Source organism: Eretmochelys imbricata, chromosome 4, assembly GCF_965152235.1.
Source record: "Eretmochelys imbricata isolate rEreImb1 chromosome 4, rEreImb1.hap1, whole genome shotgun sequence".
NCBI classification, from domain to species: Eukaryota; Metazoa; Chordata; order Testudines; family Cheloniidae; genus Eretmochelys; species Eretmochelys imbricata.
The window spans coordinates 125,050,048-125,063,600 of record NC_135575.1 but is presented as its reverse complement, the minus strand read 5'-3'; the positions used below and the strand labels follow the sequence as shown (position 1 = coordinate 125,063,600).

General features: G+C 39.4%; 1 protein-coding gene across 1 annotated transcript in view; it reads left to right on the top strand.

Moving 5' to 3' along the window:
- Positions 1-931: 931 nt before the first annotated feature.
- The window catches only part of MSANTD1 (Myb/SANT DNA binding domain containing 1), a 33,621-nt gene continuing 20,999 nt past the window's right edge, over positions 932-13,553 (top strand). Inside the window, exon 1 of the mRNA XM_077814667.1 lies at positions 932-1,185. Coding sequence (XP_077670793.1) covers positions 932-1,185 — 254 coding nt within the window. The remainder of the gene's footprint in view (positions 1,186-13,553) is intronic.

Here is a 13,553-nt window from a genome sequence, read left to right as displayed (position 1 = left end):
CACAGGCTGCATAAAATAGCATAAATAGCATCTAAATTACTGGGAATACAAAATACACATACAGTTATAGATACTTACAAAAGGAAAATTCATATTGACAGGACTACAGTATGTGCTTAGCAGCAGGAAAGCATCTTAGGAAAAAAAGTGGCTATATATATATAAAAATATAAATATACATATGTATGTATATGTGTGTCTGTGTGTGTGTGTAAGTAATAAACACTGAAAAGCTATTTTTGTGTGTGTTCCTAAAAAATGATGCAGGCACTTTTTTAAGGAGACTGGCTGCTTAAACATTTATTATTTTGTAGATACACAGATATATTTTCGTGAAGGTGTGTGAAGCTTTTTACAAAAAATCTTTGTAAAAAGCTGTGTGTGTGTTTGTGTGTGTGCACATGGCCTCAGTCCTTGCAACCTCCTAGAGAGTCTGTCAAGGCACAACTTAAAAGCTCATTCAGGCAACCAGGACCCCCTGCTAGCAGATTGTCTGCCTAAAAGGTAAGAGAAAGCTAAAAAGAAGTAGAAACTTAAAAGTAGGTTCTCAAAGGCTGCATAGATCTTTTTTTGTTAAACCTAAAGTGTTTAAAAGCTTTAATATTGATGGCCTGTCAACTTTGTCCTGATTCTTTGGCTTTCAGTTAAAAGGTTTTTGTTGTTGTAGCTTATGCAGTTGCTCTGTTGCTATGGTAACGTGACATCAAAATGACGTTTCTCTGTTTAAAAGCTTTTAACTAAATTCCTGCCTGTCAGATGTAGGCCCCATTTTGTGCACTCAAGCTTCAAGCTGTTGCAAAAAGGTTTCATATGTTCTGTTGTCATTCAAATTCTTTATCCACATATGCATGTCTTGCACTACAAAAACCTAAACTAAAAACTCAATCTATATTAAGTGTCCTCTTTTAAAACCCTTTTAGGTCAATCAGCAATGGCTGCAGCAGAAATTCCCAGTTACATTGTTTCTTCTCAGACTGAGAAACACAGAAGGGCCAGAAACTGGACTGATGCAGAAATGAGAGGTTTAATGCTGGTTTGGGAAGAATTTTTTGATGAACTGAAACAAACTAAAAGGAATGCCAAAGTTTATGAGAAAATGGCTAACAAACTCTTTGAAATGACTGGAGAAATTCGCCACGGAGAGGAAATAAAGATAAAAATTACAAATATGACATTCCAGTACAGGTAAGCTTCAGTTAATTCTTTTTATTTCGAGAGATTTTAGCAGGGACGACGCAGAGTTATTTGCCTTTCAGAAAAAGTCTCATACAGGAAATCTATAGATAAAAGATTAAAGATTGTTCATATCGCTTTTAAAAATCTCTCCTGCCAGTACTATTACATCTTTATTATTTTCTCTCCCATTTATTTTCAAACTCTGGCACAACTTTGTTTCTTTATAGTTAATTAATGGTGCTATGAAATATTGGAATGAAAATGTATTTGGTGTTAAAACAGATTTTCTTGTTTAGTGGAGTGATAATGTTAGCTTGTCAGCAGTTCCTGGCAGTTAAACTACTGCAGTTTGAAGTGGCCAGTTAGAATCAGTGTTACAAGTAAAAGTTCAAATACAAAATAATTTATTTAGGAATGAAGTTCCCAATTTTTGGCATTGCAAGAAGAAGGGTAATACTTCATAGGGCCAAAAATAATTGGATGTCTTATTACTGAGTGACACACACTGCTATAAGCAGCTCTAGCGAAACAACTATTCTATCTGCAGAGAGAGAATCAATGTCCTCTGTAAATACTGCTCTAAGAGAGTGGGGGAAGGGGGAAGCGGTGTCTAGAACATAAAGACGAGGCAATGTCAGTCATGAGGGAAAGTTGGCTTGAAAGATTGAGACCTTCACACATTTGTTGTTTAGAAAAAATTAGAACTTAGCAGAAATATTTGAATATATCTGCTTTAAAAAAAAATCTTACCGCTGAGAGAGACAAACTGCCACATACTGGAAATCCTGAGTGGTCATATAGTTATGTGTTTGTGATGCAAGAAAATCAAATATATGGTTCTTTTATTTCATCTCCACACAAAGCTAGTTTTAATAATAAAAAGGTTATTACAGCAGCAGATCATGTTAAAATTGCTTGCTTTTCTTTGGGGGCACACTTGCTGTATTTCATGGAGCTATCACTCATCAAATAGAAAACTAGGGTGAATGCTGTAAGCCCCTTTAACTTTGAATTTCCCCTTTCTCAGTTTGTCAGACCCATTAATATTGTCTTTAAGGTATTTTCTGTAATGTGAAAGCTGGTATTTTATACTCAGCACTTAACATCTTCAAAGAGCTTTACAAACACCTACTTAATGCTCACAACAGGTCTCTGAGGAAGGTATGAAAGTATTATCCACCCCCATTTTACAGATAGGGAAACTGGAACTGAGGTCATTATTTCCCCAAGGTTACAAAGCAAGTCACCCTCAAACCCAGAATTAGAACTCAGTAGTTCTTGACTACCAGGCCTTTGCTTAGCTCACTAAATCATGAAGCCTCTCTGCTAACAGATACATCTCATTGTACCTAGGTTTTACAGGTGTCCAGAAATACTGCATGATATTTTGAGTACTGTAATGGCTATGTGCAGTGGTTGTTTCTGTAAGCCTTTGTTCTGAATTTTCTTTCTTTTATTATCAATCACACAGTCTCAATTTTTTCAAATTAATATTTTCTGTTAAGCAGCATTGGGAGGGGAGGGAGTAAAACATACAAACTATGGAGGAAAATTTACTTTTTCATTCCTGTATGTTTTCATTAACTTCCAGAAGCACTTTCAATGCATGCTGTGAGGTGTATCAAATTGCACTGAGCTGCAGTGCTCATTAAGATGCCAACTTTGGAGGGCTTGAAGACTTCCCTGTGTTGGCATGTTACTGTTTTAATATATTCTGGAGTCAGAAATACACTTATAAACATCAGATGGTTTTTTTGTTGTATAATGTAGACTTAAGTTTCCTAATATTATTTGAAGACAATGTGATGTAAAGTAAACAGACAAGCAAAAGAGATTACTCCCAATTTGTTGTGTTTTCTAATTATTTCTCATTAATATGTGAAGAAGGGAAACATTACAGTGGAACTACTGGTTACTATTCTGCTGTCTGCTTTGCTTTTGGACACCTGAGTTTCAATTCATGTTATGGGTGTCTGGAGGATACTTGGAGATCACATCATGCATCACATTTTAATGCACTGTGGTGTGAACTGAAATGGAGGGCATGGAAGTGTGAAAAATGCTCTGTATTCAGACAGTATTTTGTAACAACTATATGGAGTTGTTAAAATGGATCTACAAGTATTTAGCAAAAGTAGCAGGATAACCAGGTCATTTAGCATGTAAATCATTATTTCCCTCCACCATCCGAGTCACAAATTGCAGACTTTTATTTCATGAGATATCTGTCTATCATCTGTCTGTGGTATTACTAAGGTGCTTATCACATAATAGTTTGCCAGTGATGTCACCATCAAAAGGAATCAGGTTAGAGCATGGAGCCAGAAAATTCTGATGTTTATCCACGTATTACGAGTTCAGAAAGAAAAATATTACCCCCCCCCACATCGAGCCAAAACAACCCTACAGTGTAAAAAGACAGCCACTTACCTGAGCACCTCTGCTGGTTCTATGATACAGGCATATTTAATGGTGAATGTGATGTTGCTGGTGCACTGCGTGCTGGGACATCGCATGGAGCGGTTAATGGTTACTTGCAGCTTCAGGGATCTAAAATGGAAAATAGGTAAATTTGTAATTAATAATCCTCTTACATATTTATATAATGACTTTCAACCTGAAGGATTCCATAGCACTTTATGGCTGATCCTGCAAATGTTGCTACTGAATGTAGTACTCATGGTTCTCAATGGAAGTCTTTGTTCATTATGCAGCAGCAGTCTAAAAAGCAGACAAAATGTTAGAATGCATAAGGAATGGGTTTTAAAAATAATACTACAATATAATAATATTGTTATATAAATCAATAGTAAGCCCTCCCCTTGAAAAAAATTCCATATGGGGAAATACTGAAAAGTTTGGGACTTTTAGTTTAAAAAGGAGACAAATCAATAAAAGGCAACATGACAGAGGCATACAAAGTAACAAATGGTATAGTGAAGGTAAACCAGGTGCTCCCCTTTCCCTATAATAACAAAGTTATTCAATTAAATTTAAAACCAATTACGGAAGATACTTTTTACAAAACACATAATTAGCAGGTGGAACTCATTGCAACTAGATATCATTGAGACCAAGAGCGAAGTAGTATTTTTTAAAAGATGTGACGTTTTGTAAGATAATGAGAACATTGGTCGTTTAAATTAGATATAATTTTAAAAACATATAAAGTATATAATTCCTCATGCACCATGAATTGTCTGGGGCTAGGAAGAAACTTTCCCTATGAGCAGTCTATTCCACAATTGTCCACTAAGAGGTTCCTTGCATCTTCCTGTGACGCATTTGGTATTTGCCACTGTCAGAAATAGGAGATTGGAATAGATGGTCTGATCTGGTAGGCAGTTTAGGTACTACTATGGATAGTCCCAGCGACTTCATGGTAATAAGCACCTTGCCTAAAATAAATGTTTGCTTGTCTGCAATATATAAAGGAATCACTTCATTCACCACAGCAACCAAGGGCCTTAACCTAAAATGTAGTGCAGATACTGCTGGGCAAAATCCTACTATAACAAAAAGTGCAATGGAAACTTATGTATCTATTTAGGACAGATAGGACACTGGTTTTTAATGTTCTGTGTGAAAGGCATCTGTGCAGTAAACTGCATGTACTCCCATTTATCTATCTTGGGAGGTGAAGGGCTGAGTCAAGCGTGCTGGAATTGAAAGTTAAGGTTTCTGATAGAGTGAGTATCAAGAGTTCTGCTTACATTACTAACTCGTCTCCTGCAGTTTAGAATCGCTTAGAATATGTCCTGAAGTTCTTTCTATTGTGTTGGCTACTTGGGCATTCAGCACCCACAAACCTACAATTAGTCCTTCTAAAACAAAATACATTCCTATCATCACTAATATATTGATCTTAATGTGTGCCAATGTACAGTATTAGAGAGAGACAAGGGTGTGTGTCTCTTTCATTGGACCCACTTATGTTGGTGAAAGAGACAAACTTTAGAGCTGCTATTATTATATTACTACTGATATAATATGTAATGTCTTGTAAAACAAAAGACAAGGTTTATAGAATATGCACACTAAACAATATTATAGTTTTGACTAATTCCTTTTGATGCTTTAAAAATAAAGGCTGTGAGAATGCAAATTCATAATTTTTTTTTTTAAACTGGCTCCTCTCTCCTTCCCCCAAACATTTGTGGAAACAGGATGTAGCTGTTACATTTTAATTTGAATTGCAGTCAATTAATGTTAATCACTGGTAAATTTGAATCAGTCTCATGATCTTAATCGTAGATTATTATTTTTATTTTCATGTGTACATGATAGCAATTAAACATAGTGCCTTGTGTAATTCTTCACCATATTCCATGATATTAAATGACTGGAATCTTTGACCATTGCTGCAGCAAATGACCAAAGATAAGTGCAGCAAATTACTGCAGAATGTTAAATTTGAATATTTTACCAGCTTTCTCTTCAGTATCAATAATTCATAGCAGACCCACAATTTAAGTATTGTGCTTTCCTACATTTTTCTCTCCTGTGTCATTGATTGGTGCATGAACAGTGTTATTTATTATTTATTTTGAAAGCTTTTTTCAGAAACCCCAGGAGATGAAGCTTGTTTCCATTCCTCCAGGCTAGTAGTAATATCAAACAAATACTATAATAATAATTAATTCTCCCCACAACCCAGCAATAGTGTGTTGAACAGAGAGAGTAAAAAAACCAAATTATAGATTATAAGTATTTGTTCTAACTAAGTAGAACTCCCCACTCTGAACTCTAGGGTACAGACATGGGGACCCACATGAGAGGACCCCCTAAGCTTATTTCTACCAGCTTAAGTTAAACACTCCCCAAGGCACAAATTCGCCCTTGTACCTTGGATTAGCTAACGCTGCCACCACCAAGTGATTTAACAAAGTATCAGGGAAAGGACTACTTGGAGTTCCTACTCCCCCCTAATATTCCCCCAAGCCCCCCACACCCCCTTTCCTAAGGAGGCTTGAGAATAAACAAGATGAGCACAGACCAACCTTGGGGTTTTTTAGGACACTAAAAAAAAAAAACCCCAATCAGATTCTAAAAGAAACAGAAATTTATTATAAAGAAAAAAGGTAAAAGAAGCACCTCTGTAAAATTATAGCGGAAGATAATCTTACAGGGCAATCAGATTCAAAAACAGGATTTCCCTCTGGGACAAACTTTAAGTTACAAAAAGAAAACCAGGAATACACCTTCCTCTCAGCACAGAGAAAATCACAAGCCAAAACAAAAATAAGCTAACACATTCCCTTGCTAGTACTTACTAATTCTAATGGAGTTGGATTGCTTGCTTCCTTGATCTGTGTCCGGCAAGCACACAGAACAGACAGACCAAAACCTTTCTCCCCCACCCCTGATTTGAAAGTATTTTGTCCCCTTATTGGTCCTTTTGGTCAAGTGCCAGCCAGGTTACCTGAGCTTCTCAACCCTTTACAGGTAAAAGGATTTTTTGCCTCTGGCCAGGAGGGATTTTATAGTACTGTATATAGGAAGGTTGTTACCCTTCCCTTTATATTTATGACAGATGGTCTTTAAAAACTCTTTCTAAATTTTAATGTTTTAGTAATTTTATTTTAAAGGTATTTTAATACTCATGAAATTGCTGGATTAATTGATGTAGAGAATACAGTCCTTGTTATCCACAAAACAAGCAATATAAATACAATTTGCTCCACCAGTGTGCCTCAACCCAGATGACAGAAGGTCCTGGAAAGTGGTTAATTAGATATCAGTGCTCATTTAGCTGTTGATTCCTCTGTAATAACATGGCCAACAAGATTGCCAGTTGTGGTGGTAATGTTTTTTGTACTTTGAATTTCTGTCCACTAGAAACTGGACTGAGATCACAAACTCATTTGACATAATTTTCAGTGACTTCTGATCTGGGCTGGATTTAAACTAGTGTCTTAGAGATGAAAAAGTCTGTATTTTATTAAACAGTTCCTAAGCCTATTTAGTTTATATACGTGTAAGCGGGGGAATGGTCCCACTCTTGTGGGGAACTTCCCTGGCTTCTGCACTACCCCTGTGGAATCGGACAGTGAAAGTGTCCTCCCTCCAACTCCCTGTACCCAGATGCCTGCCTGACCTTGAAGACTCCTCTTCCATGTGGCAGAGTCCTTGTAACCCCAGTTAAGGTGGTCCCAGGATTACTGGGAGGCTTAACCCCCAGTCTTGTCATGGTCACTTAGGACAGGAACTAGGGTGTCCCCAGTCCGCAGTACTCTCTCCACAACCGCCACTACCCTGGCCCACTGAGCACTACATTAAGTTCAAATCAAATACAATTTACTGAACAGCAAGACAGTAAGAAAAACAAGGAAAAAATCAGACTGGCTAAAGGAAACAAGTAATCCTGCCCTGTTGGCATGGGGAAACCACAAACAGCAGTCTCTGGGATATAAGGGAAGTTCACAGTTTATTCTTCACATGTCCCAGGACTCCTTCTCAAGCCCTGGCTATGCTGTGGTGACACTGTGGGTCAGACACCTGCTCTGGCGGTTGCCACATGCCCTCAGGCTCTAGCTGGCAGGAACCCTTCTCCCAAGCATTGGCCCTCCCATCGGGATCATGGTCCCCCCATCAAGTCCAGCCTGCAAGACCTCTTGTTTGACGATGTCTCCTTGCACTGGGCCCTCTGCCTGGGGTCCCTCCCCCCACTCTTCCCAGCTGCTCACCGCACTCGGCTCTAGTGTTACTTGTGGCACAGAGGGCGTTCAGTCCCCAGCTCTAGGCCCACAGCTCCCGACTGTAGCTCAGCCCTGGCTCCCTGTCAGCACGGCTGGTCTGCGCTGCTCCTGGCTCTGGACTGCTCTGGCTCCATGCTGCTGCTGCTCTGCCTCCAGCCCAGCTCTGCCTTCTGGGCTGCTTTTCCGGCCCCTCTGGTTCTAGCTGCTGCTGCTCTGCCTCCAGCCAAGCCTGGGCTGCTGCTCTCCCCTTAGTTCTGCCCTACTCTGGTTCAGTTAACTCCAGCTCACACAGAGGACAGGACCCTGGGCTCCTGACTCCCTCATTGGCCTACCTGCCCTGTCAATTGGGCTGACCAGGAGCATTTGCCTCTCCCCGTTGGCCCTGGGGACTGTCAGGCTCAGGATCTTGATTTCTCATTGGCCATTCCCCTTTCTTTTGGTACAGGGAGAAGGCAAACCAAAAAACCCCACTAAAGTTTCAGTAAAGGGCCAACAGTCCTGTTAGATAAGCCTCAAAACATGTAAAGTTCCTTTACTAGGCCCTTCAGCCCTCTCACACCCACCTGCCTTCTCTTCAGTATAGGGTGTGGCTCCCCCTATTTGCTGTCTTGGGTAGACCGAGTGCCTGATACCCGGTCTTTTCTCAAGAGGCAGATACTAGGTTTACTTCCTTCTATTTTTTCATTGGTAAAGCTACGATTATGTCACGGAAGTCACAGAATCTGTGACTTTCAGAGACCTCTGACATTTTCTGCCCTGGGGCTGGAGCTGTCAGCAGGCAGCCCACCAGATCTCAGCCGCTGCTGGCGGCGGGCCCCCAGCAGCTCCCAGCCCCCGCAGGTGGTGGGGAAACTCCAGAGCTCCCAGCTCCCACATGCAGTGGGGAGACCCCAGAGCTCCCGCTAGCGGTATGGGGACCCTGAACTTCCAGCCACTGCTGGGGGAGAGGGGGCAAGAGGACCCCAGGGCCCCCAGCCACTGTGGGTGCTGGATCTTCCTCCCTCTCCATTTTGTCCAGGATATTTTTAGTAAAAACCACAGACAGGTCATGAGCGTCCATTAATTTTTGTTTATTGCCTGTGACTGTCTGTGGTTTTTACTAAAAATATCCATGGCAGAATCTGAGCCTTATTCACGGGTCCTATCACCCCTCTACTGCCTCTGGGGTTAGACTAAGTAGGTAGGTGATAACACGCTAAACTAGCATTACTCTGGTCCTGTCCATTTCTATAGAATTTAATATTTCATTAAAAAGAATCTTGCCTTTAGTTGCAAAAAAAATCCTCCAATGACTTGATCCTATGTTGACTCACTAAGTTGGGAGACAGTAGCAGTGAGTTTAATTCCTCCTGTCTGTTGATTTCAATTGAGCTATGTTAGGGATAAATTTGGTCTGATAGAGGTGAGAGGCCTCAGCTGTCCCACTCTTCTCCTCAGACTCCACTTCCAATCTCAGCAAAAGATTCTAAAATGAGAGGAGTGAACTCTGAAACCAGTGATGACCATTTAACACTAACATTCTTAGCTATTTTATGGTTGATCATTTTATCAGAAAGCTTATGTGCATAGAACATAAGAACAACCATACTGGGTCAGACTAAAGGTCCATCTAGCCCAGTATTCTGTCTTCCAACAGTGGCCAATGCCAGGTGTCCCAGAGGGAAAGAACAGAACAGGAAATCATCAAGTGATCCATCCCCTATCACCCATTCCCAGTTTCTGGCAAAATCATAATAATGGATGTCTGTGATACAGGGGGAGTAATTTGAGTGCTGTTGTAGAGACAAAGAGTTGGAATAAATGGATATTGTTTCACCCAGTATGACCTTTGTTTGCCTCTATCTGCCATGTTCCCACTTCTTTTCCATTGTTCTGAACTCCCCCTCCCTATCTTTTCCTCTCCCCTCTGTATCATCCCTTTTGTCTTTCTCCACCCCAGAGTCCAGACTCCATCAGCTTCACTGTTGCCCCTTTTAAGTCACCAGAGTGCTTCTGCCCAGTTTGCAGTGGGGATCCATATTCCCAGTCTGTTGCTGTAGTAAGCAGCAAAGGCAGCAAGACAGAAATCCACACACTGCATTTAGAGCAAGAGGAGTGTTCGGACACCCTCTAGTTCTGAATAATAGCATCCTCTAGCAGCTGATGGACAAATCTGCGGATATTTCTTCAAAAGTGTGATAGTACTACATAAAGGGAGGGCCATGGTGCACAGCTGAACTTAAGCATAAAGAATAAAATCCTGACACATTTACTCAAGCAAAACTCCTGCTCCCTTTAATGGGAATTTTGCTGGAGTAAGGATATGAGATTTAGCTCAAAATCATAATAATGGATGACTGAGATACAGGGGGAGTAATTTGAGTGCTGTTGTAGAGACAGGTTTCAGAGTAACAGCCGTGTTAGTCTGTATTCGCAAAAAGAAAAGGAGTACTTGTGGCACCTTAGAGACTAACCAATTTATTTGAGCATGAGCTTTCGTGAGCTACAGCATCCGATGAAGGTGCCACAAGTACTCCTTTTCTTGTTGTAGAGACAAAGAGACTGATGACATCTGAAAGCAGAGCCGTAGTTGGCAAAGATTCTACTGAATCTGATTCAGAACAGGATAGTCCTACCCTTAAAAGTTTCTACTCAGTCAAAAAGAGCCCGGTGTTCCTAATTTAGACTTTGAAGCTCAATAAACAGCAGCTCCCACTGAAAACCCAGATTTTAATTATCATTATAGTCTTTATTTAGTGTTAAGATTGTGAGTTTATTGATAATACAATTTGAGATTTTCTGCATTAAAACAATGAAATCTGAGCACATGAGGCCTTGCCAATACATAGTACTGAGCTGCTGTAACTTGCATGGGGAAACCCTTGTGAAGTATGTAGCGGTGTTCAGTGTGTACCTAGCAATGTATAGCAATAGAAGAAAAATACTTTTATTGCAAAGAATTTTAAAAACTAAACAAAAAGTATTTGGTATTAAGTTGATCATTTACAGTCAGTCCTATAGTTAGGTATTCTGTAACAAAGAAGCTATAATATTGTCAGTGATCTGATCTGATTGTGAAATCACAGCAGCAGTTTGTAAAGCATGTATGAAATTAAAATTTGGAATGCATAGAGAGAATAAGAACACAGACTGTGCTGTGCAGGCTTTGCTATGCATTGCTATAATATGCAGCTCACCAGTAGCTGGAAAACCTCATCAGACTTTGAAAGTTCAGAGAAGAACACAAACTACTTAAAAACCCAAACAAACTAATTTGTTGTTCCTAACTTCTGTCCCGCCAGTAGTTGTCACTTCACCCTAGTTTGCGAGCCACATGCTGGACCATTGGAAAGGAAGAACTTCAATCTTTCCACATTCACATCTCTATTTGTCACCATTGTTATCATGTTGTTAAAGTTTGTTTTCCTCTAATGGTCCTAGTGGCAGCTGAAGCAGTAGGTGTTATATCTTCCTACCAGCAGATGGACCCAGGAAAAAATGTGTTGTGGTATCCCCCAATAAAAGGACTGTATCAGCTATCCAAGCCCAGTACTCTTCCTGTTTCCGGGAGGTGGAAATCTCTTTCTGTTTGGCAGAACCAGCTTGGAATTCAATTAAAAATATACAAAAGCAGCATTTTAAAATTTTTTATTAGTTAAAAACTTTAAATGTACAGGAAACATGTTTTTCAGGTTGGTCTGAAGTAAACAGGAAGAAATTCAATAAGGACAAATGCAAGAAGGAACAATCATTTGCACATATACAAAATGAGAAATGACTGCCTAGGGAGGAGTACTGCGGAAAGTGATCTGGGGGTCATAGTGGATCACAAGCAACATATGAGTCAACAGTGTAACACTGTTGCAAAAAAAGCAAGCACCATTCTGGGATTTATTTGCAGGAGTATTGTAAGCAAGACACAAGAAGTAATTCTTCCGCTCTACTCTGTGCTGATTAGGCCTCCGCTGGAGCATTGTGTCCAGTTCTGGGCACCACACTTCAGAAAAAATGTGGACAAATTGGACAAAGTCCAGAGATAAGAGCCACAAAAATGATTAAAGGTCTAGAAAACATGACATCGGGGAAGATTGAAAAGATTGTTTAGTCTGGAGAAGAGAAGACTGACGGGGGACATAACAGTTTACATGTATATAAAAGGTTATTACAAGGAGAAGTGAGAAATTGTTCTTTAACCTCTAACATTAGGAGAAACTTTCTAATTGTCAGGGTGGTTAAGCACTGGAATAAATTGCCTACAGAAGTTGTGGAATCTCCATCACTGGAGATTTTTAAGAGCAAGTTAGACAAACTCCTGTCAGGGATGGTCTAGATAATACTTAGTCCAGCCTTGAGTGCAGAGGACTGGACTAGGAGACCTCCTGAGGTCCCTTCCAGTCCTACGATTCTATGCTTCTATATAAAATCAACTGATTTATTAAATTAAGGAAGTATTAAGTGTATTTAGTGATTAGACAAATTGGTTCTGGTCACCATGGGCCAGATTTTCAAAGGTATTTAGATGCCTAAAGATGTAGATAGATGCCTAGTGGGGTTTCCAAAAGTGCATAAGTAGGGTAGGTTCCCAATTCCCATTGAAATCAATAGGAATTAAAGAAATAATCAACATAGGCATTTTTGAAAAACCCTTTAGACAGCTATCTGCATCTTTAGGAGCCTAAATCTGAAAATTGTGAAAATCTGGCCTCATGTTCTTCATATTTTTAGAATTAGTGGATCTTATTTTCTCCCACCTGGCTTTTAATAGATTGGAAGAAGAAACAAGCATTTATGCCTTTTCAACTTCCAGTCAGTTTCTCGACTTTAAATGAACTAGTCCAAATGAAGGAAATATTCTCTCTCCGATTTCTATCTTAACTGAACCAAAAATAATTAAAGCAAAAGTTTTTCTGCACAACAGAATCTAAAAGTACAAAATTCGGAAAATCTAAATACCAATATTCGGTCCATTATAAAGACTGAGAACAATATGGATCCTTAGTAATGCAGCACATGACATTGACACACATTTTAAAGCTTGATTTTAACCTCAGAAATTAAAGATGTTTCTGCCCTAATTCTATATATATTTAAAAAAGCAGCACCCTTTAATTCATTAAAATTTGAGGAGGGCTTACTGATCTTCTTTTTATTTATATAAATTATTTTAATGGATTATAGTGAGTTTAGGTCTTGACATAGGGTGTCATAATTTCAAATTTAATTTTAAACAGATTTATTTTAAAAAAAACCTGATTTAAATAATATTCAATTGTGTGTGTGTGTGTGTGTGTGTGTGTGTGTGTGTGTGTATATATATATATATATATTTTTTTTTTTAAAAAAAAAACATTGATTTATATCCACTCTGGGCATTATGATAATCATCGTAGTCATTCAGAACTTTCGAGCATCTTCAGATCCTCCTTCTCCAGATTCTCCTGCCACTTCACCTAAGGGAGAATTTCCATTATCTGTTAGAGTAAAGCCTATGACATAGTTGGTCAGTTCTAATTCCATTTACAGGGGGCTGGGATACTCTCACTAGCTCAGTAGTCTCCAACCTTTTTAGGCACAAGATCACTTTTTGAATTTAAGTGCAACTCAGGATTTACCCCACCCTTTCCCTGAGGCCCCGCCCCACTCACTTCACCCCCCCCCCGTCCCTCCATTGCTCTGTCTCCTCTCTTACTCACTGTCACC